Source organism: Lepus europaeus, chromosome 10, assembly GCF_033115175.1.
Source record: "Lepus europaeus isolate LE1 chromosome 10, mLepTim1.pri, whole genome shotgun sequence".
Lineage (NCBI taxonomy): Eukaryota > Metazoa > Chordata > Mammalia > Lagomorpha > Leporidae > Lepus > Lepus europaeus.
Window position 1 is genome coordinate 37,740,132 of NC_084836.1, and position 21,943 is coordinate 37,762,074.

The window sequence follows — 21,943 nt, forward strand, 5'->3', positions numbered from 1 at the left end:
TTCACAGTTCTGAAAACTTGGCCCTGAATGCACAAACAGACCTCTCTCACCATTTTTAGGATTGGCTTTATAGTGTCAAATGTGAGCCCCACCACTCCTTGTTGTTTTATGCTCCCAAACTGCCGTCCCCTAAGACCGATTTCTTGGCATCAAGAGGTATAAAAACCACTGGAATTTGTGTACAGTTTTACTCTCTTAAAGGACCCTTGTACTCATGCCAGTACTTCACTCTTTCTAGTAGAAAGCACTGTTTGGTCCCCTTCTCTCTTATATTGAAGCTGCTAACAGGGAAAAATTATGGGTTCAACTTGGCTCCCTGCTCCTCAATACACACATAAAAATCTATTTTGAAGGCCTACCCCCTACTACCCGAGTGTGATCTGATTTGGAAATAGATTGATGTAATAAGTTAACATGGGTGGACCCAATTCCAATAGGACTGTTATTCTTTTAAGAAGACAGACGTATGAAGACAGAGACCCACAGGGAAAATTCTACCTGATGACAAAGGCGATTGGAGTTATGTAGCTGCAAGCAAATCCATGTCAAAGACTGACAGCAAACCTCCGGAAAGAGGCCTACAGGTTTCAGAGGGAGCACGGCACGCCCACACAGCTACTTCCGACTTTTAGCTACTGCTGGCCTGTGAGATAATAGATCTGTAGTGCTGTACGCCACCATGTTCATAGTGCAGCCCTAGGAAATTAATACAGGAACTGCAAGCAAACGCACAGTGGGCATCGGATTTGAAAAGCCTCTTCAAGAGCCAGAATTATTTCATAAATGTGATAAAAATACAAATTCAAGGATCTGATCAACTAGTACTTATTAGTAATTCTAACTATTATTAAAAATAATGGAAAATGGAATATTTTCTGCTCTGATGTGGATTTTGTAATTCATTTATAAAATTAAGAAAAAAAAGGTAGAAATTCTCTAGGTATAGGGTGTACAACAACAAACTGCTCCTATCCCAAGAGGCTCAATACTAATGAAGATGGCACTGTGCTTCAACATTAAACTTGGTATTGGGGCCGACGCTGTGGCGCAGTAGGTCAATCCTCTGCCTGAGGTGCCGACATCCCATATGGGCACTGGTTCTGGTCCCGGCTGCTCCTCTTCCAATGCAGCTCTCTGCTAGGGCCTGGGAAAGCAGTGGGGGATGGCCCAAGTCCTTGGGCCCCTGCACCCACATGGGAGACTGGGAGGAAGCACCTGGCTCCTGGCTTCAGATTGGTGCAGCTCTGGCCATCTGGGGAGTGAACCAATGGAAGGAAGACCTTTCTCTCTGTCTCTCCCTCTCATTGTCTGCAACTCTCAAATAAATAAATAAATAAATAAAATCTTAAAAAATAAATAAATAAACTTGGTATTGCTACTAAATTCCCACAGTACTGTATATTATATTACAGGAGTCTTTAGTCCTAATTTATTTGGAAGTCTTGTTTTTGGAGGCAGACACTGACCAAATGATTTCCTGGCATTTCTAGAGATGATACAATTTTTTTTGATCTTTTGATTTTTAAATTTAAAGCATATAGTAATTGAACTATAATATTAAATAGTCCATCAAAATCTCACACTAAATCCCATCTGACAGTGGTGTTTCAATCTTTAACATGCTGCTGCAGCCGTAATATGCATTTTAAGATATGTCTCCATTTATGAATATAAATGAGTAACTGGATTGTTGTGGTATTCAGTCTCATTTTCATTTTTTTATTCTTGGTTTTTCTTTTGTGTATATTTGTGCTTGTATTACATTTAGTCTGACATTTTGCTAACAGCTTTATCTAGCTTCATAAAAATAAATGGCAAATATGATTAGTACATAAATTGTCACTGCACTGAAGGTCTGACAGAACTCACTAGCCAAACACCTTGTTTAGAAAGTTATTTTTTTAAATTTATTTTCAAAGCTTCCCAAGGTTTCTGATTCACATTGCCTTCTTTTTCTTGGGCCAATATCATTTAGATTTTTCTATAAAGCATTTCCATTATTATGATTTTCATATATGTTATTGTTACTTTCAGTCAGTGTCATATATCCAGTTATAAAAGTTTTCTCAATCTCAGCATTGTATATTTGAAGTTTATCTATTCGGTCTTGTATTACACTTGCTGCAAGGTCTTAAACTTTCAGAGAAAACGCTCTTAGATCTTTGATGTTTGCAGTAATTCCTATTTTGCCTCCATATTCTAATTCATTGATTTTTTTTTATAAAAGTTTATTTGTTTGAGAGTCAGAGTAACAGAACAAGAAACACAGAGAGGGAAAAGAGAGAGAGAAGAGAGAGAGAGAGAGGAAGAGAGAGAAAAGAGAGGGAGAGAAAAGAGACAGAGAGAGAAAAGAGACAGAGAGAGAGATCTCTTCCACCTGCTGGTTCACTCTCCATTAGCCACAACAGCTAGGTCTGGGGCAGGCCAAAGCCAGGAACTAGGAGCTTCTTCCAGGTCTCCCACATGGGTGCAGGGACCCAAGCACTTGGTCCATCTTGCACTGCTTTCCCAGGCCATTAGCAGGGAGCTGGATCAGAAGTGGGGCAGGTGGGACTTAAACAAGCTCCCTTACGGAACGCTGGCATTGCAGGAGGTGGTGTAACTGCTACGCCACAATGCTGGCTCCTCATATTTTCTTTTTTACTTATCTTAAAGACAACATTTATTTTATTGTTCCTGTTGCAGCTTCTCAGGCTGGATGGTTACTTAAATTCTCACAATGCAGAACAAAATTGACAACTAATTTATGATGCAAAAATCTCTGCTATCATGAGCAATGATCTCCCAATTACAAGATAACCAATAATTGATTATACCACATTGAATTTATTATCTGCATTTTGACAACTAGCGACAAATGAAATATTCAATACTCTATTGAATTACCTATTTAAACAGCATTTGGAACAGGCTGACTTAGACAAATCCATAACAGCAATGAAAGAACATCAGCTACTTTTTAGCCAAAAGATCAATTACATTTCAAATGGCAATGAGTGGCACATTTAAAACGGCTAAAAGTTGAGTATGCATTTATACTATCTGACACTATGAATCATTTGGTGAGGTTCACTTATTTTGTCCCTAAAATTTATTGTGATTGAAAAGAAAAATGAACATCATAATATAGATCTGTTTAAATCTGGCCTTAAAACAAATTCTTGGGTGAAGCATTAGCTTTTAGTAAATATCACGATATAAATAAAAGTATAAATATAAAACTGTGCAATAAATGTATGATGTGTCTTACTATTAAGTATAGAATTAAGTACTGTTTTAAATTTCACATGTGTGATTATTCTTGGTAAGAAATTATTGAAATTATATTAAATTATAATTAACGGACTCAGAAAATTAAACATGCAATCCGGGGCAAGCATTGTGGAGCAGCAAGTTAAGCCACTACCTGCACTGCCAGCATCCCGTAGGAGTGCCAGTTTGAGTTCTGGATGCTCCATTTCTGATCCAGCTCCCTCTTAATGCACCTGGGAAAGCAGAAGATGATGACCCCAGTTCCTGTACTCACGCCACCCACATAGGAGATCAAGTTGGAGTTCCACTCCCAGCAATGGTCACTGCATCCATTTAGGGAGTAAACCAGTGGGTGGATAACCTCCCATCCCCATTTTGTCTCACGCTCTCTTTCTGGAACTTCCAAACAAATAAATAAATCTTAAAATAATAAAATGAAAATGTATCCTGCATACCTTTCTTCCTGAAAGCAACTGTTAGCACAGGTGTACAAATCCACCAAAAATTTTCTAACAAAATTTTGCACTGTGAGTTCAGCGAACTCAGTAACTATTACAAAAGTTAACTAATACTCTATTAGATTTAACTAAGAGTATTTTATTTTTACATGTAATGTTTGAATTAAAATTTTTCTGACATTGAAATGTACATTGAGGTTTTCTTTACTTCATACTTTCGGTTTATTTCTGCTTCCCTAAGCACAAACACAATTGTTGCATAGATACAAAGTCACACATTTTATATTCAAATATTGGCTGCTCCATCTACTGGCTGCATGACCTTGTACAAATTGGCTAAGTCTTCCCCTCATTGTATGGTGTTTGTCTAAGACAAACTATAACAACATATGAGGAGTTTCACAAAGCTCATGAAAAACTCATACAAAATATAAAGTTTTTGTTTAAAAATTGATAAATGTGCAAAGTTTCCACATAATGCACATATCCTATGATTTCTGAAAGATCTTTCATATGTAAATAACTAAAGTGAGGTTAGACACATATAAGGAAATTAAGCAACTACTACCTCAGGAAGAAAAAACTGAAATTACTCCATCATTTTATAAACAAAGAATATAATCCTTCTTTCATATGTACCTCTTGTTTTAACTTGTGTCACTCCTGAAAAATATTGTCCAAAATATTTTATAATCTTGTAAGACAAAACTCAACCTCAGATAAAATCCCACAGCACTTGTTTTATATCAATTAATATTAGTTACGCATATTTCATCAAATCATTCATTTTTTCTTTCTATTCTCCTAAAACAATATTCAGATGTGTTATTTAAATGTTCTAATTATATTTCTAAAATATAAAGATAAAATTCCAATGATTAAGTTATGGGCAAAAATGGCCTCCTAGAATTATTCCCTGCCTGGCCACTGGTGAGATTCCCCACTTCAGTAATGATTATTTTATAGCGCAATGATATGTCATTACATTATTTTCTTAATAAAACCTAATAACACAAAACTTTTCCAATAACAATGTATAAACCAAGTACACTTATGGATGTTGAATGTTTCTTAAAAAAATCTAGGTTACTGATTAAATGTTAGGTAGAAGACTTAACAGATTCCCAAAAGTTTCTAAAACTCATGAACAAATATAAGTATTGTATTCCAATTCACAGAAATAGATTTGTTGGCTTCAGGCATCTGTCATAAAATATATTTAAAAGACATCACTGTAACTGATGCTGGGAAAAATGATTAATGCCTACTATTGCCACAAAGAAGTATGATCAAGTTACATTTACTGGGAGGACTGAACAAGGCAAATTCCTTTTCTTTTAGGAGCTGAAATAGAGGAAAAAATAATTTCTGTATGTCGGGGAAGATTATGTAATAAAAGTAGCATATACATCTCAAAAGTAAATTATCTTTCAAAAGCCCCAAAACTATACATGAGAAAACTTGTCTTTTTCTTCTATGCCCATAAGTAGGAAAAAATGTTCTGTTAGGAACATAGGGTACCAAGCACATTCTTGATATTAAGGGTTGTTTAAGATTTATCTTAGTGCATTTTATTAATATTTGATTTTAAAAGTCACTGAAGAATTTATCCATATTGAAACATAATTATCAGCTATCGGAATTCTGTCAATCACATGGGTTACATAATCAAATACTTTCAAATTATTGCAAAGATTTTTATGGAAATTAAGCACTTCATTTAAACTAACAATTTATTGTGGCTTAAAAATGTGATAATACTGGGGCCGGTGCCATGGCACACTAGGTTAATCCTCTGCCTACAGCGCCAGCATCTCATATGGGTACCAGTTCTAGTCTCAGTTGCTCCTCTTCCAGTCCAGCTCTCTGCTGTGGCCCAGGAAGGCAGTGGAGGATGGCCCAAGTGCTTGGGCCCCTGCACCACATGGGCCCCTGCACCAGGAAGAAGCTCTTAGTTCTTGGCTTCAGATTAGCCCAGCTCTGGCCATTGTGGCCATTTGGAAAGTGAATCAATGGATAGAAGACCCTTTCTCTCTGTCTCTCCCTCTCAAATTTTTTTTTTTTAAATGTGGTAATCTTAAAAGATTTTGGGGAGAAGTATATGACATTTATGATATATTCCATTGTCTACAATTAGGGAGAAAAATGGATATAGTTAGTAACCACTTCTCCAGCAAGAATTTTTCAGTAGGTATTGAGGAGCTCTGCCCACAAGCTTTCAAAGTTATTACACACATCCATAGAGTTACAAGATATAGTTTTTAAGTTACACAGAAAATGGAATTGTCTGAGTAAACTTCTGATCTCAGAAAAGAATAAGCCTGGATAAATACATTTCCTTTCCCTTTGAATACCTGCTCAGAAGATAATGCCAAGAGGTAACCAATTTTTTAACCAATAGCTGTAGATAGGAGACAAAAAAATCAATTTCATTGAAGAGGTGTTGGGTGTTCAGCTTACATTCTTCCACCAAAAATAACAGAAAATGGGCCTCAGAATAAAACTGGTATCACAAAGTGTAGGCAAAGGGCTCCATTAATATCACTTTATCACTTTCAGAGCAAAAAAAAAAAAAAAGGTTATGCGTGAAAATTGATTAAACTGACAAGATTCATTACTCAGTAATACAGTAACATAATATTGTTCAGATAAAGAGGACTTGACATTGACAGAAAATTAGTTTCAGTCAAGAAAGAAAAAAAGATACAAATTCAAATTATTTCAGGAGAGTTGATGCTAGTATTTGTGGTGCAGCATGAAACGTGACAGAGAATGGATAGAAAGAAAGGTATGAACCAGAAAGGGTATGTTCCATGTGTAGGAATTGCAGGTAAAAACAAAAAAATGAAACACTGTGCAAATCAACCTAAAGTATAGCTAGTGACCTAAGTCTAGGACTCCGTTAAAGACAAGGTCTTGGGGCTAGTGCTGTGGCGTAGCTAGTAAAACCACCGCCTGCAGTGCCGGCATCCCATATGTGCACCAGTTCGAGTACTGGCTGCTCCACTTCTGATCCAGCTCTCTGCTATGGCCTGGGAAAGCAGTAGAAAGTGGCCCAAGTCCTTGAGTCCCTGCACCTGCTTGGGAGACCCGGAAAAAGCTCCTGGCTCCTGGCTTCGGATCAGCGCAGCTCCAGCAGTTGTGTCCAATTGGGAAGTGAACCAGTGGATGGCAGACCTCTCTCTCTCTCTCTCTCTCTCTCTCTCTCTGTGTGTGTGTGTGTCCTTCTCTCTGTGTAACTCTTTCCAATAAATAAATCTTTTTTTTTTTAAAAAAGACAAGGTCTGTATGGATAAAAAAATTTTTTGTCTAATGTAAAAAATATCTACCCATTTGGACTAATCCAGTCAAAAGAGTTAAGTATCCAGAGCATACGTACTTATGAAGAATTATGAAAGATTACAAAATTAGTTCGGTACTGTTAATATTACTACACATTTCTAGCAGTAGGCATTTTACTTCTGCCTGAGGATGGTAGCCCTTTTATTTTTCCTATTTCTTCTTTTTACTTTTTCTGAGATACAGTGACAGCAAGCTACTGTGTACTTGTTTACTCTCCAAACGCCTATAGAGGGTTAGGCTGGAGCCAGGAACTGGGATCACAACCAAAGCTCCCATGTGGGTGACCAGAAACCAGTTACGTGAACCATCACTGCTGCCTCTCAGGGTCTGTATTAGCAGGAAGCTGGAGTCAGGAGGTACAGCAGGGAATCAAACCCAAACCGTCAGGTGAAGAATGTAGGCATTGGAACTGTTAGCTAAATGTGCATCGCATCCCCTGGTCTTTTTGAAAGATTGATTTTATTTATTTGGAAGGCATAATTACAGAGAGAGAGGGATAGTGAGAGAGAGATACAAGCCTTCCATTTGCTAGTTCACTCCCCCAAATGGCTGCAAAGGCCAGGATTGGGCCAGGTCAAAGCCAGGAGCCAGGAGCTTGCTCCAGGTCTCCCACGTGGGTATAGGGGCCCAAGCACTTGGGCCATTCTCCACTGCCTTCCCAGGAGCTGGATTGCAAGGGGAGTGGCCAGGAGTAGAACCAGCACCCATGTGGGATGCTGAGCACTGTAGGCTGAACCCTTGTGTCAAAGCACTGGCCCCAGCTGGTCATCTATTAACAGGGAACGAGCCTCCCTCCACTCCATCTCAACTCCAGAAGCACTGTAAATGGAAGTGTCTCATTGTGGGTCTCTATCCTGTGTTTCAACCAAGAGAGAACCCATGATCACATGAGGGACACTCAGAATATTCATTCCAGGATTCATATAGAGAACAAGACAAGAAGTTCTATATCCTCCTGAGATTGCAAATCGTCGGGGTGTTATACTGCTGGAGTCATCTTTCTCATTGTTATAGACAGAGTCCCATAGAAAATGGAACAAACCCTAAGGAAAAAAGACTACAAGATGGAGACCAATTCCTGAAGCCCAAGAACCTGCACCCAACTGCGCCTGCATCCAGTCAACCCCAGAATTTCCAGTTATGGCAGGCAATAAATTCTCTGTGATTAAGCAAGTTTAAACTAGATTTCTATTTCTATTACAAACAAAAAATTCTCACAAATTCAAGAGACAAAGAAAAGCTATGAGTTTAGCTTGAATGTACCAGCTCAAACCTCCCAACATTCCTGAGGACTTTGCATTCAAAGAATAGAAGCAGTGTTAACTCCAGGGATTTTTCCAACCCAACACAGATGGATCTTCTGCATCATTCCAGCAGAGGAGGAAGCAGCAGTAGCAGCAGCATCACCACTAACATTTTAGTCCCTACCAGCCCTGCTTTAGCACACACTCTCTCTATATTTTGACAAAAGCAATTTGTTAATGAGGACAAAATCTATCACTATTAATCATGAAAGTATCTGTTGTATGAATATCATACATACAGGCTTGTTTTCTCTCATTACAAAGGGAATACACTCCTTAAAGACCTAAAAAGTATTTAAATCAACTTTGTTGTAACATGGCATACTCAAAAAACTTCAGCCATATCCATCAATGCACAGGAATATTGATGATGTAGTCAAAAACAAAGAAATCACAAACACCATCCACCTACGAGTTTCAGGAGCATGATTAATGAAAAGACTGTTTCAGAAAAACAGCTATCATCATCTCCATTTCCAGCAGTTAAATCAATAGTACCTCTCACTGCAGGTTTCCAAGATGAACTGAACCAGAGAAAGCAAGGCGTACTCACAAATTATAAAGCATGTCAGCCATGTTGCTGCGGTAGTACAAAGCATTTCTATAGGCGCTTTCAGCTTCAGAAATTTTGCTCTGACTCTTCAGAACATTTCCAAGGTTACCCCATGCTGTCAAGAAGAAAAAGAAGTATTCAGGCAGAGCATCAATCCAATTATACATGACATAATATCAGGCCATCAGGAAGTACCATGGGGAGAGAAAAACCTTCATAAAACATTTTGAAGAAGGAAAATTTATTTCATTTCTACACTAACATTTCATCAAAGCAGGAGATTAAATACAATCAAAGTCTTAAAAACAACTGAAGCAATTATTATGTCTCAAAGCTGATATACATACACGGTTCATCATAAGGCCAAGAACAATGTTATCTTAAATCACACACAAAGACTTCATGCTCTTTCAAATTTCACCAGGGGTCTTACTGCTCTGAAGTTACTGTATACTTAATGGACCAGAAACTCTAAGAAATTATCTTTAAATAAACAAAGATTTCATTCAAGTATGAACTGATAAATGACATAGAAGATCTGGAAATGAAAGTAAAAAAAAAAAAAGAAAAAGAAAACTGAACAAGATCAAAGCTATCAAGAGGCTCAATAGGTATCAGAAGATATCAATAAAACATTATCCTTCTTAACACAGTTAAATGCATATGGTATGTTCAGATATAATGTTCCCTTAAGCCCTTCTTGCTAATAAATTCACGACTATAAAATTCAGGATCCTTACACATAATTGCGTTGAAAATTATGGATTTTCTGTACACCCTTTAGTTTCTCCTTAAATAAATGGGGCTTCTCAACATGGTTTAAATAACTGCCCACATAGCATGCTGTCAAACAGACCTCGCCTTCAAAAGTAACTCCTTGGGGGCTGGCACTGTGGTATAACAGTTAAAGCCACTGCCTGCAGTGCCAACATCCCATATGGGTGCTGGTTTGAGACTTGCTGCTCCATTTCCAATCTAGCTCTCTACTGTGGCCTGGGAAAGCAGTAGAAGATGGCCCAAGTCCTTGGGCACCTGCATCTGCATGGGAGACCCAGATGAAGCTCCTGGCCTCGGAATGGCGCAGCTCCATCCGTGGCAGCCATCTGGGGAGTGAACCATCAGATGGAAGACCTTTCTCTCTCTCTGCCTCTCTGTAACTCTAAATTTCAAATAATAATTTTATTTTAAAGTAACTCCTTATCCTGTCTTCTTTTCTCCTGGGACAGAAACAGAGTATAGAGTCCTGAAACCAGAGTCCCACCAGCAGGAACAAGGGGCTGAGAAGAGTCAGGTATACTGACATGTATTATTTTGGATAGTTACTTACTATACCTGAAGAATGAAGGGGATGTTGAGGAATCAATTTTTAGTTCATAAAAAAGTACAGAATCTTTCTATTTCAGATTTTCCTATGTGCCTGTAAGTAATTTAAAAGTTCTGTGATTCTAATTGATAATCCGTATAATAGGGAAACAATTAAAGTCTCTTTTTTGATGAGGATTAAATAATAGAGTAAGATTTTTAGGACAATGTCTGATATGTAAATATTTAATAGTTGCTTTTTCATTAATATTATAGTTAATCCTCTTTGAAATTTATAATAAACATGACATATAAATAATAAACACCAGTACAATGCACTGTATATCCTTATTTTTTATCTATAAAGCATACCCATACTTCATATTTGGGAAGCCATATACCTTCTTTGCTCTGTTGGAAAATAGAAGGCAGGCATTGAAGTCATTATTACCCAACACCCAATAGTGCCGCCCCTACCACACCACACGTTTGCCATGTATCATCTTGCTGAGTTCTCATTCAGCAGCCATGTATATAAATATTATGTCCATCTGTGGATAAGGAAATAGACTCGACAGCAGAGAACTTACCAAGTCAATATACTAAAGTATATTATAAAGTATATAATCCAAAGCTTGCTACTTCCAAATGTTTTCTACCCTCCATCTAACATTAGCATACCATGTTTCATCTTTCACTGCAAACCAACACTCACACATTATGAATTAGGGTTGGGCATGTGGGTCTATAGAAAATGCTATCTTTAAATGGAAAGATCAACTGGTTTGTTTAGACTATGGTCAAATTGAACTACGGAGCCAAGAACTGAAAATGAAGAGGAAAAGCAAAGAGAAAAATAAATTATAATGGTCTTCAAACTTAATAAGCATACCATTGCATGTATTTTGTGTCTACCAATCTCGTCTTTCAAATTAGTAAAGTATGTCTCTACAGAAAGTTCTAACTCAGACTACTTTTTGGCTTACCTCATATCCCCCAAAGTTCTGCTTTGATTGTGGGATTAGCAAATGAGAATATATTTACATTGGAATCCCTCCAGAGAAACACATCCAAATAATCACTTAAGCACAAGGAAAACATCATTAGAAGGCTATTCGATAGAAACCACAGTCTTAGAACACAGAAGCTCAAAAAAAAAAATTATAACCAGGACTAATTTCATTTGAATACTTGAAGGCATATAAGCAAACAAACAAATTAGTCTCTTTTAGGTACTTATATCTTAACTAAAAATTAAACAAGTGCTACTCCTGTTCATGGTCAAAGCATACAGAGCTATATCCAGAATACATGTTCCTTCTTTGGTTTGTTTTCTCATTTACTCATTAACAAATGTATTCATTCATTAAACAAGTGTTTGTGAAGCACTTTTGTGCTAAGAATGTTATCACGGCCTGGGCAGTCAACACTGACCAAACAGTCAAGTTCTCGTCCATGGGGAGCTTAGGCCTAGAAGTGAGGAAGTGAAGACAGATTGATTGGGGAAGGTAGGATCCATACAATAAAAAAAAAAAAAAAAAAAAAGATTTAATTTCAGATGATGTTAAGTAACACAAATACAAAATGAAGTGACATGATGTGGATATGACTGATACTAATTGATAACCACAGAAATCGAAAAACAGGTGTGAACTCGAAAAACTAGAGAACAAAGAGCCTTACAAATATTGCGGATTCCACGCAAGACAAATAGAGCAATGGATCAAAAGCAAAAATCAACGTGTAATTTTCCAGGAACAAGAAGGCCAGCCAGGTGAGTCAAGATGAAGTCACAGAACCCGGCAGGGATACAATCACACAGGGTCTCGCAGGCCACAGTGTGAAGTCTGAGTTATTTTTTTCGTGGTCTTGGAGGGGATTTTCATCAAGAGAGTTTTGTGATATGATTCACATTTTCAAAGGATCCCTCTTGATCCTTTTGTAGTGGAGGTAGTCATTGAAAGGGAACAAAATTAACAATCCAGAAACCAGTCAGAAGTAACTCCAGTACTTCAGTGGGCAAGATTAGGGTAGTTTCCAACAAGATGGGCAACAGGGGAGATGGTTACAGTGGAAAAATAACTTAGAAATTAAAAATCATTGCCAAGGTTGACTCTGGCAGCTACAATGTGAAACTAAATTTCTCCTTTCTTTCCTTTTTTTTTTTTTTCCCCCAAATAGAAATCTCTCACAGTTTTATTATTAAGTCATTGTTATTGATGTCTTGGAAAGAAAAAGAAAATCCCCAATTAAGCATGTATTTTTCTGGAGAAATTTAATTGCTTATAGATGAGGAAAGATCAGCCCTTCAGAGATAATCTGCCACTCACCACCAGTGCTTACTGTACATACACAATCACAGAATTCCAGCTTCAGAGACCACGATAAAACAAAACAAAGCAAGAGCACTTCGCAAATTGGTTTAAACACAACCAAAGAAAGTCACTGTGTAACCCACAAAATACCCAACGCCTGCCTCTTTTGCTACATGAATAACCTCTTCATCCAATCACACAACTGCCCCAGCATCCAATCTACAGGGACCCCGTGCTTCCTCTGACACTCCCCTACATCAGCCATGTGAAAATCCTGCAATAGGACATGCGGTGACAGACTGCAGGGTTCTCTCTCCACCCAAGAAATAATTAAGCCAACTTACTTTAAGTGTGTTCCTGTGGTTTGGGTGAAGGGTATTGACAAATCGGACTTCATTATATTAAAACAGGAAAAAATTCTAGTCCAAGATTCCTTCTTCCCTAATTGTTTCTCAATGCTTTTGTCCATGAAAAGAAATTTCAGATTCCTGAAGAGTTACTAAAACTGAAGCCACTGTGTAATCTTTTGTTTGCATTTGAAAATATATCACCATTTCAGTACCTTCAAATGATTGATTTTTTCATCAATGCACCTACCAATAAGTACTAACATAAAGTAAAGCTCTTAAAAGTATTAAGCCAGCCTTTTGAATATTACCTAAAATAAAAATCCTATTAGTAGTCAACTAAATAGCAATTATTTTCAATAAAACTGCTCATTTAACATGTTTCAATGGTAACATGTTTCAATGGTAAAACAGCAAGTGAAAAAAAAATGAGTTGAACTGAGAAACCATCTGAAATCCAGCTAATGTTGGTAATATTATAAAAAATACATAAACGTTTAAAAAATACATCTTAACAGGGTTAATGTGATTATTTCACTTCTCTATAAGTAATCTACAGAATCCATCAATACAGCTGACTCTAAGGTTTAATTCTTTTCATCACTAGAAATATTTTATTACAGTAACCAAGTGAATTTTTTATGGCTTGCCAATTTTTAAATCTGACTGGTCTGATTACTTGAGTGTACCCTAACCAAACCCTAAAAGTAATGAAAAGACATTCCAAGGCACATGAATGGGAAAATTTAAGCTTAAAAAGACTTCAAATTTTATATAAATTGATCTATAAGTTCTATTTTCATTAGTATCACTTAATAAAGAACTCAAAAACTGCATAAGTATGAAACAGAAAAGTGCACCTCAATTTTTATAATATATTCACACATATTAAAAAACTCCAGATATTTAAAATGTTAAATGTGAAAAACATGGATAAATACTTAACTGAATATCTCTATGGAACAACCAAGGACTTCTTCAAAAAGACTACCTACATAACTCAAAAGGTAGAAAACTGATGGTTTAAGACCTGAAAATGAACAACTTCTGACATACAAATTTAAAAACGGAGGGTAAACATGGAGAAGACATTTCAAACATCTCAAGAGAAAAAGAGACTGTATTTTAAGAACAAAAGCAACTTGTGCCAAGCAACAAGAAAGACAGCTAAGAAACACAATGCAGAGGAAAATGAGCCAAGGGTATCAACAGGAGTCTATGGAAAGGGAAACTGAGATAAACATCAAACTTACACACTAACACTCAAATTCCTTGCTTATCTAGAGAATTACAATTTACAAAAATGAGGCAACTCTCCTGTTGGCAAACATGAAAAAAATTGTTAAGTCCAAGTACTGATGGGCTCTGTGTGCTGCTGGTTGCCATGAAGTCTGGTGGCCATCCTGCCATGCCATCTGATGCTACTCAATCCAATCAATGTAACCCACAAAGCCTAGGATAAATCTGACCAGCAATCCCACTCCCAGAGAAATTCTCAACTAAGAGAACATGTAACAGCAGGTTTTTTTTTTTTTTTTAAAAAAAAGATTTCATTTATTTATTTAAGAGGCAAAGCTACAGACAGAAAAAAAGAGACCGAAAGGTCTTCCACCCGCTGGCCTACTCCCCAAATGGTTGCAATGGCCAGAGCTGTGCCGATCCAAAGCCAGGAGCTTCCTCTGGGTCACCCAGGTGGGTGCAGGAGCCCAAGCTCTTGGGCCATCTTCTGCTGATTTCCCAGGCCATAGCAGAGAGCTGGATGGGAGAGGAGGAGCCGGGACATGAACAGGAGCACAGCAGGGATGTGCTTCCACAGGCGGAAGATTAGTGTGCTACACCGAAGCACTGGCTCCGTACATCTTAGCAGAGTTAATGTGATTATTTTATGTCTCTAAGTATTCTACAGAATCCACCAATACAGCTGATCCTAAGGTTTAATTCTTTTCATCACTAGAGATACCTGATTATAGTAACCAAGTGATTTTTTTATGGCTTGCCAATCTTTAATGTTTAATGCAGTGTCTTAGCACAGGTAGACAGTGGTTAACTGATGTCACCATGAGGATATTATATAGATTTCTATGCAGTGGTTAGGGCCAACCAATAGCATGTAAATAACCTCACTCAGATGAACCACAAAATGAAAATATGAGTGCACGGGGGCCAGTGCTGTGGCTTGGCTGGTAAAGCCGCCACCTGCAGGGCCAGCATCCCACATGGACAGCAGTTTGAGTCCCTGCTGCTCCACTTCCAACCCAGCTCCCTGCTATTGTGCCTGGGGAAAGCCGTGGAAGATGACAAAAGTGCTTGGACCCTGCACTTTGGTGGGAGATCCAGAAGAAGCCCCTCGCTCCTGGCTTCATACCAGCCCAGCTCTGGCAGTTAAGGCCATTTGAGGAGTGAAGCAGTGGATGGAAGATCTCTCTCTCTCTTGCTCTGCCTCTCTTTCTCTGTAGCTCTGACTTTCAAATCAGTAAATGTCTTAAAATAAGAAGCAAAAATGTGAAACATGAGGTCATTATTTCAGAACAGAAAATTATATACTGTGACATCGCAAAAATTACAACACTAAAAATTGAGGGTGGTCCTTCGGCCTAGCAGTTAAGATGCCCACATTCCACACCAGAGTAAAGGAGTTTAATACCCTGCTCCTCCTCCAGCTCTAGTTTCCTGGGAGGCAGCAGTCCTAACTCAAGTAATTGAGTTCTGACACTCCTGTGGGAGACCAAGACGGAGTTCCCAGCTCCTGGCTTCAGCCTGGCCCAGCAGCCTCCGCCTGTGGAGTGAACCAGTGGATCAGAGTACCTTCTCTGTCTCTCCTCCACCCTCCTTTCAAAACACTTTTGAAACATTAAAAATTCACATCTAAAATTCTACCACCTATTGTCCAGGGTATATCATAAATCTAAGGATACAAATCATAAACATCACAAACAATTCTCTTGCTGCAAAGGGAAACTGAAATTAGCAAGAGATACAAGAAAAATCCCTGAGTTAAAGAAAGGAAGTTTGCAGCATCACCCGGAAAACTGGCCACGAACCAAGGAATACAGTTCTCTTAACCCTCTTCTACTGGGGTTTAGAAGACAGGAGGGAAGAAAAGGGAAGAATAGAGAAGGGAGGAAAGTGAAATAAAGTTCATACTCTATCTGCAGCCAGAGATGGGATTATGCTATAGTCTCCTTGAGGAATAAAAGGTTTTAGCATTCATGAAACTTTTTCTCATAGTAAGACAATTCAAAACAGATGTTTTGGATTATCTTCAAATTTTCCCTCTTATACTTACACACTAGAGCACCTGAACTTAAAGATCTTATATTTTCATTAATATTTTATATAATTTATATTCGTTATAATTTAAACCCCTACATTCTATTGATGTGTTCATTTCATGTAATGACTTTTAGAAGTGTAGTTTTATTAGAATAAAATCCCTTGATAAAAGTTTCAGTAAATCATGATAAAGCCTAAGTAACAGATATTCATATTTTTAAAATGTGTATTTTTAACAGAGGACATGTACAGAGGAATTCCATTCACACTTTAAACTCTGGAGATGATACACTAGAATATTTACCTAAGGGCAAAAATGTGATTAGACAGTGCGAAAATTTATTTATTATTATCACATTTGAAAGAGGAGTAGACAGAGATTGCTCCCATTCCCTGACTCACTCCTCAGCACCCCTGACAGCTGGGATCAGGCCAGGCTAGGCCAGGCTAGGAGCTAGGAACTCAACCAATTCAGCCGTCGCCTGCTTTCTCCCAGGTTTCTACAACAGCAAGAAGTGGCAGCTGAAAGCTAGGGATTGAACCCAGGTACATCAAAATGGGGTGCAGGTTTCTCACCCAGTCTCACTCTCACTTTTTAAAGTTCTTACCAATGGAGTCCCAAAAATTCAGAAAACTCACTTCATTCCAGTTGCTAATATAAGGGGGGGGGGGTTATAAGAAATTGGTCCAATTTGTGGAAACTGTTGCCCTATTTCCTGGCCCTGCCTTGTGGCAACTAGGACAGCCTAAGTGGAACAAGAGAAAAGAAAAAAAGGAAAAGGGAGAAGAGGAGGTGAATAAGGATTTTAAAAGGATGATAAAACAATAATGCTGATATTTAAGGTTTACTATATACTCAAAAATGTCCCAAATTCACTTAGGCTAATAAAGATATTTGGGACATATTACTTTTCTATTTTATTGATGTGATAACTGAAGTTTAACTCCCCATGTAGCAGAGTTAATACTAAGGAACATCCATAAATTTGTTTCTAGACATCTGAATACAGTTAGAGATAAGTATGTATCGTGCTCTCTCTCAATACTGAGTTTGAATATAAAACAGAGTAACATACTATGGTACTAAGTATTTTTACATATTTAATTTGGGAACTAGAGTATAACAAAAATCAAAATAGGTCAGACCAAGTAAGACATCATCTCAGGACTACCACAAATAAAATCCAGCAACAGTAAAATAAAACTACCTGCTACCCATATTTCAAATTGTATTTTCATGATTTGAAAAAAATACCAAATAATATATTGTGTTTTAGCCATCTTTGACTATATATATTTTTTAAACTGTTACTTTCGAAGAGCCAAGAGATAGAGACAGAGTACACTACTAGCTGCTGGTTTACTCCTCAAAGGCCTGCAACAGGAAAAGGTGCAGATCCAGGAGCTACAAACTCAATCCAGGTCTCCCCCATGGGTGGCAGGGACCCCATCATTTGAGCCACCATTGCTACCTCCCAAGCTCTGCATTAACAGGAACCTGGAGTCAGGAACTAAAGACAGATACCACTCCATGGTGGCATGTGGGTATCCTAACCTGCACCTGCTAGGTCACACACTTGCCCCAAGTCAACATAATTTTAAATGTCACTTTTTCTACATGCAGGAAACAGAATGCACACAACCTGTGCAAACTTTACTCTCAAACATGCTAGAGACTTATGTCCATTTATAAAGATTTTCTTAGTGCCTGTAAGATGCCTGACATCTGATAAAGATTTAACAAGTCATTTCAACAACACTTAGAAGTATGGGCATTAAATTACGAGAAGCAAAAGGATGCTTCCAGCAATCCGCAAATAGGTCTTGGAAAATCTGATCTATACAGTCTATTTTCAAAAAGAAAAAGAAAGTTTTATGTTAAATAATTAGGAAGTAGGAATACCTTGTACCTCAAGGATCCTTCACATTGATATTCAGCTACATCTAAAACGTATCCACTTGCTAGGAAACTTGACCTTAATTCACACTGAAAGCTCCTCTTGTACTTAGTCCCAACCTGCCACAGTTTATTTTATGTGCTTTGAAAGACAGAAGAACAATTAAATAACCCCATCTTGTTCGAGTTGTTCTAGAGACCAAATAAAATGTGAGGCCTTGCCAGCCATGCTAAGTGATCTGCAGCAATACATACCACCAAAATCATTTCAAAATCCTTATTCAAGTACATGTTAGTTGTTAAGTTTATACTATCACAATTTCCTGTCACAATCTTTAAGCGTTTCTTATTTTATATTAAAAATGAAGTATATACAGCTATATTCATGGATTATAAAGATTATAATACCTCTCTCATAATTTAGAAACACACTCGTTTGAAAGATTTAGCTAGAAGGATAAATTTCTCTCTTAATACTATTACTTTGTTTTTAGCTAGTTAGCATTTTGGTCCACATAAGTTAGTTATGCTTCTTTGTTTTATCATGCCAGCACTATAATGTCACCAGGACACAGAACACAGCCAACCAGAACTGGTAAGGACTCCCATCTTTGACTCTTCCCTTCAGCTGTAATGTTTTACCTTACAACTTTCATACTTATCTTCTGTCTCCATATATGTCTTGAGCATTGCGTAAAGACCTAACCAAACTAAAGCATTGTACTGCATTAGATAAAGGGAGAAATCCGAATTTTTCCCTCCTTCAACTTTGAGTTACTTATTTGAAACAAGAACTGTGCTTCCTAGGGAGGGTAAAACTTGAGAGCAGCAGTTATCTGTGCCAGACCATCAGCACAAGAAAATAACCCTAACTACTGTGTGTGTGCCTAATCCGTCAATGCCTCACATATTTCACTCAAGCCATTTCTATTCATTTCTATTCAGATTAATACCAATTTTAGGCTACATTTTACATATGCAGGACCAACATTAATGCTCATAACAAATGGGATTATATTATCATTCAGTTGGTAATAGATGAGGAGACTATAGAGAAGTAAAATGACACTCCAATAAAAGCTGATGGTGTCAGTATGGTTGCCAACTCCCTCCGGTTAATGACTATGGAACACCTGAACAGTAGATGGGCTCCACAAGTAGTAGTACCAAAGCTACAAAGTAAACAAATATCACTTCTAGGTGTAAAAACTCATTACATGGACCTCCCTGATCTCGTGGGAGTAGGGAGCAAATGCAGGGCAAAGGTTGACGTGAGCACGCTCCTTGGTTAACCGGGACTTATTTATTTATTTATTTATTTATTTATTTTTGACAGGCAGAGTGGATAGTGAGAGAAACAGAGAGAAAGGTCTTCCTTTTTGCCGTTGGTTCACCCTCCAATGGCCGCTGTGGCCGGCACCCTGCACTGATCCGAAGCCGGGAGCCAGGCGCCTTCTCCTGGTCTCCCATGGGATGCAGGGCCCAAGGACTTGGGCCATCCTCCACTGCCTTCCCGGGCCATAGCAGAGAGCTGGCCTGAAAGAGGGGCAACCGGCACAGAATCCGGCGCCCCAACCAGGAGTAGAACCCGGTGTGCCAGCGCTGCTAGGCGGAGGATTAGCCTGTTAAGCCACAGCGCCGGCTTAACCGGGACTTTCCTCACACCAGTACAGACTGTGAACGGGTCAACGTTTGTAGGCTTGGCTTTTCAGGAAGTATGAAAGTCATCCAACACGACTCAAAGGAAATAAATACAGGAACTTGTTCCTAAAGTAATTATGCCTTGGATGATCACAAGAAAAACCATAATGTAAACTGAGGAAATAAAACAAATCTAGCTAAAGTATTATGTGAAAAAAGCAGATGTGACAAAGAATATGATTCATATTATACAAGAATATATATTCTATAGGCTTGTATATAATTCAAATTTCAGGAATTTTATAATAGGCAGTTTACTCTCTTGTTTCCCCACTGTTTACCTCAGACAGATCTAAAAGTTATTCCTCATCAAGAAAAACCATTAAATTAGAAAAGCTAAACAGACTTTCCATCATAGAATACTGTTAAGCGTTCTGAAGAATACCGCTAGTCTCTAACATCCACATGTACAGTCTAGAGCCTGTGCTTCTGTTTTAACACGGCTAAGGGTTGTTAGTCTGTATTTCACCATCTCTTTCTCCACCAAATGTGTGACTTTGACTTTGAGCCACCAGCACATCTGTAGTCCAGATCTGCTACTGATACCACTCATTATACTTGATGCTGGATTTCACCCATGCCTGCCTTCACTCACTCATTTCTACCTATGTAGAACTGTTCCCATAGCTTCTCCATTGAAACTTACCTACCCTGTGCTCCCTGTAAAGTTTCTAGTTTCCATTTTCAAGTAGATTGGCCAAGGAGGAAGAATTTGGGAACATCAAATTCTCTCTCCAAATCACACCATGAAAGCTTTTTTGGCAATCACATCACTGAAAGTAGTTAATAAAACACTTGGTGAGCCTACACACTGGAATGTCATAAATTTTGACCCTATTTATGTAACAATGACACTGCCTTAGCAAAGGCTTTTTAGAAATTCCTCACATCTCACAGGCATTGAATTCATCCCACCAGCATCTGCAGACTGATGGTCCATTGCAGGGGTGAGGAACGTCTGGTCTGCATGCCACGTACAGCCAGCGAAATCATCTGGCCTGGCCGTGCCAAGGCAATTGCTGTTTGTATGCATGCTGCCGCTCTTAGGTTGCCATCTGTGAAACGCTTATAATGATGCTTCCTAACCTAAACTCCAGGGTCACTGAGAATATCAAATGCAATGATAGGTTGCAACTCTGAAATTCAAGTTATTATGGAAAATGCATATTTAATTAATGTTATTACTTACATGAAAAATAGAACCAATTAGCTGTATACCTTTATGGTATATGTCCGCTATTCACTATCTTTGGGCATGCCATAGAGAACACACATTGATAATCGAATTGAGGCCAACTAAAACACAACTCAAAGCAATATTCAATACTCCAGAAGCCAGTTTTGGGCTTGCAAGTAGAAAACAATAAAGATTATTTTATTTAAAAATCAGCTTAGGATAGGTATATGGTACATCTCTGATCTACTGCATTGGTATGCTATAACCTCTGCTAATTTCTATATGTTATTTTTTTAGTGGTGACTTTGGTTGATTCACCAGCTAATGATTAAGAGGGTGAAAATTAAGTTATCCTCTAAAACAAAAACAAAACAAAACAAAAAAAGATTTTTTTAAAAGAAAGGTTCAATAAAATACAAATTTAAAGATTAAAATGTGGAGTAGAAAAACATTTACAACTGAAATTAAAGACAATTATTTGTAAATAACCATGAGATTTTTAAAAAATATCAATTATCATTGCTATATGCATTAAATCTGGGGCAACTATTATTTTTAAATATTTTATTCTGTAGTTTGAGCTGACTGTTAGCAACAGAATAACAGACAGTTGAATTTTTCTTGGCTTCTTTGCCAACACAGGACTAACAGTGTTCTTAAAAGAATATGTAGGGGCCACCGTGGCACAGTAGGTTAATCCTCTGCCTGTGGCACTGGCATCCCATATGGGCACCAGTTCCTTTCCCAGCTGCTCCTCTTCCAATCCAGCTCTCTGCTATGGCATGGGAAAGCAGTAGAAGATGACCCAAGTCTTTGGGCCCCTGTACCCATGTGCAAGACCCAGAAGGAGCTCCTGGTTCCTGGCTTTGGATCGGCACAGCTCCAGCCGTTGCAGCCAATTGGGGAGTGAACTAGCAGATGGAAGACCTCTCTCTCTGCCTCTCCCTCTGTCTGTAACTCTACCTCTCAAATAAATAAAATTAAAAAAAAAAAAAAAAAGAATATGTAGGGGCAGGCGCCGT

General features: G+C 38.0%; 1 protein-coding gene across 1 annotated transcript in view; it reads right to left on the reverse strand.

Moving 5' to 3' along the window:
* The window catches only part of TMTC2 (transmembrane O-mannosyltransferase targeting cadherins 2), a 431,967-nt gene that overhangs the window by 193,834 nt on the left and 216,190 nt on the right, over positions 1-21,943 (reverse strand). Inside the window, exon 4 of the mRNA XM_062203152.1 lies at positions 8,910-9,024. Within this exon, the coding sequence (XP_062059136.1) occupies positions 8,910-9,024 (115 nt within the window). The remainder of the gene's footprint in view (positions 1-8,909; positions 9,025-21,943) is intronic.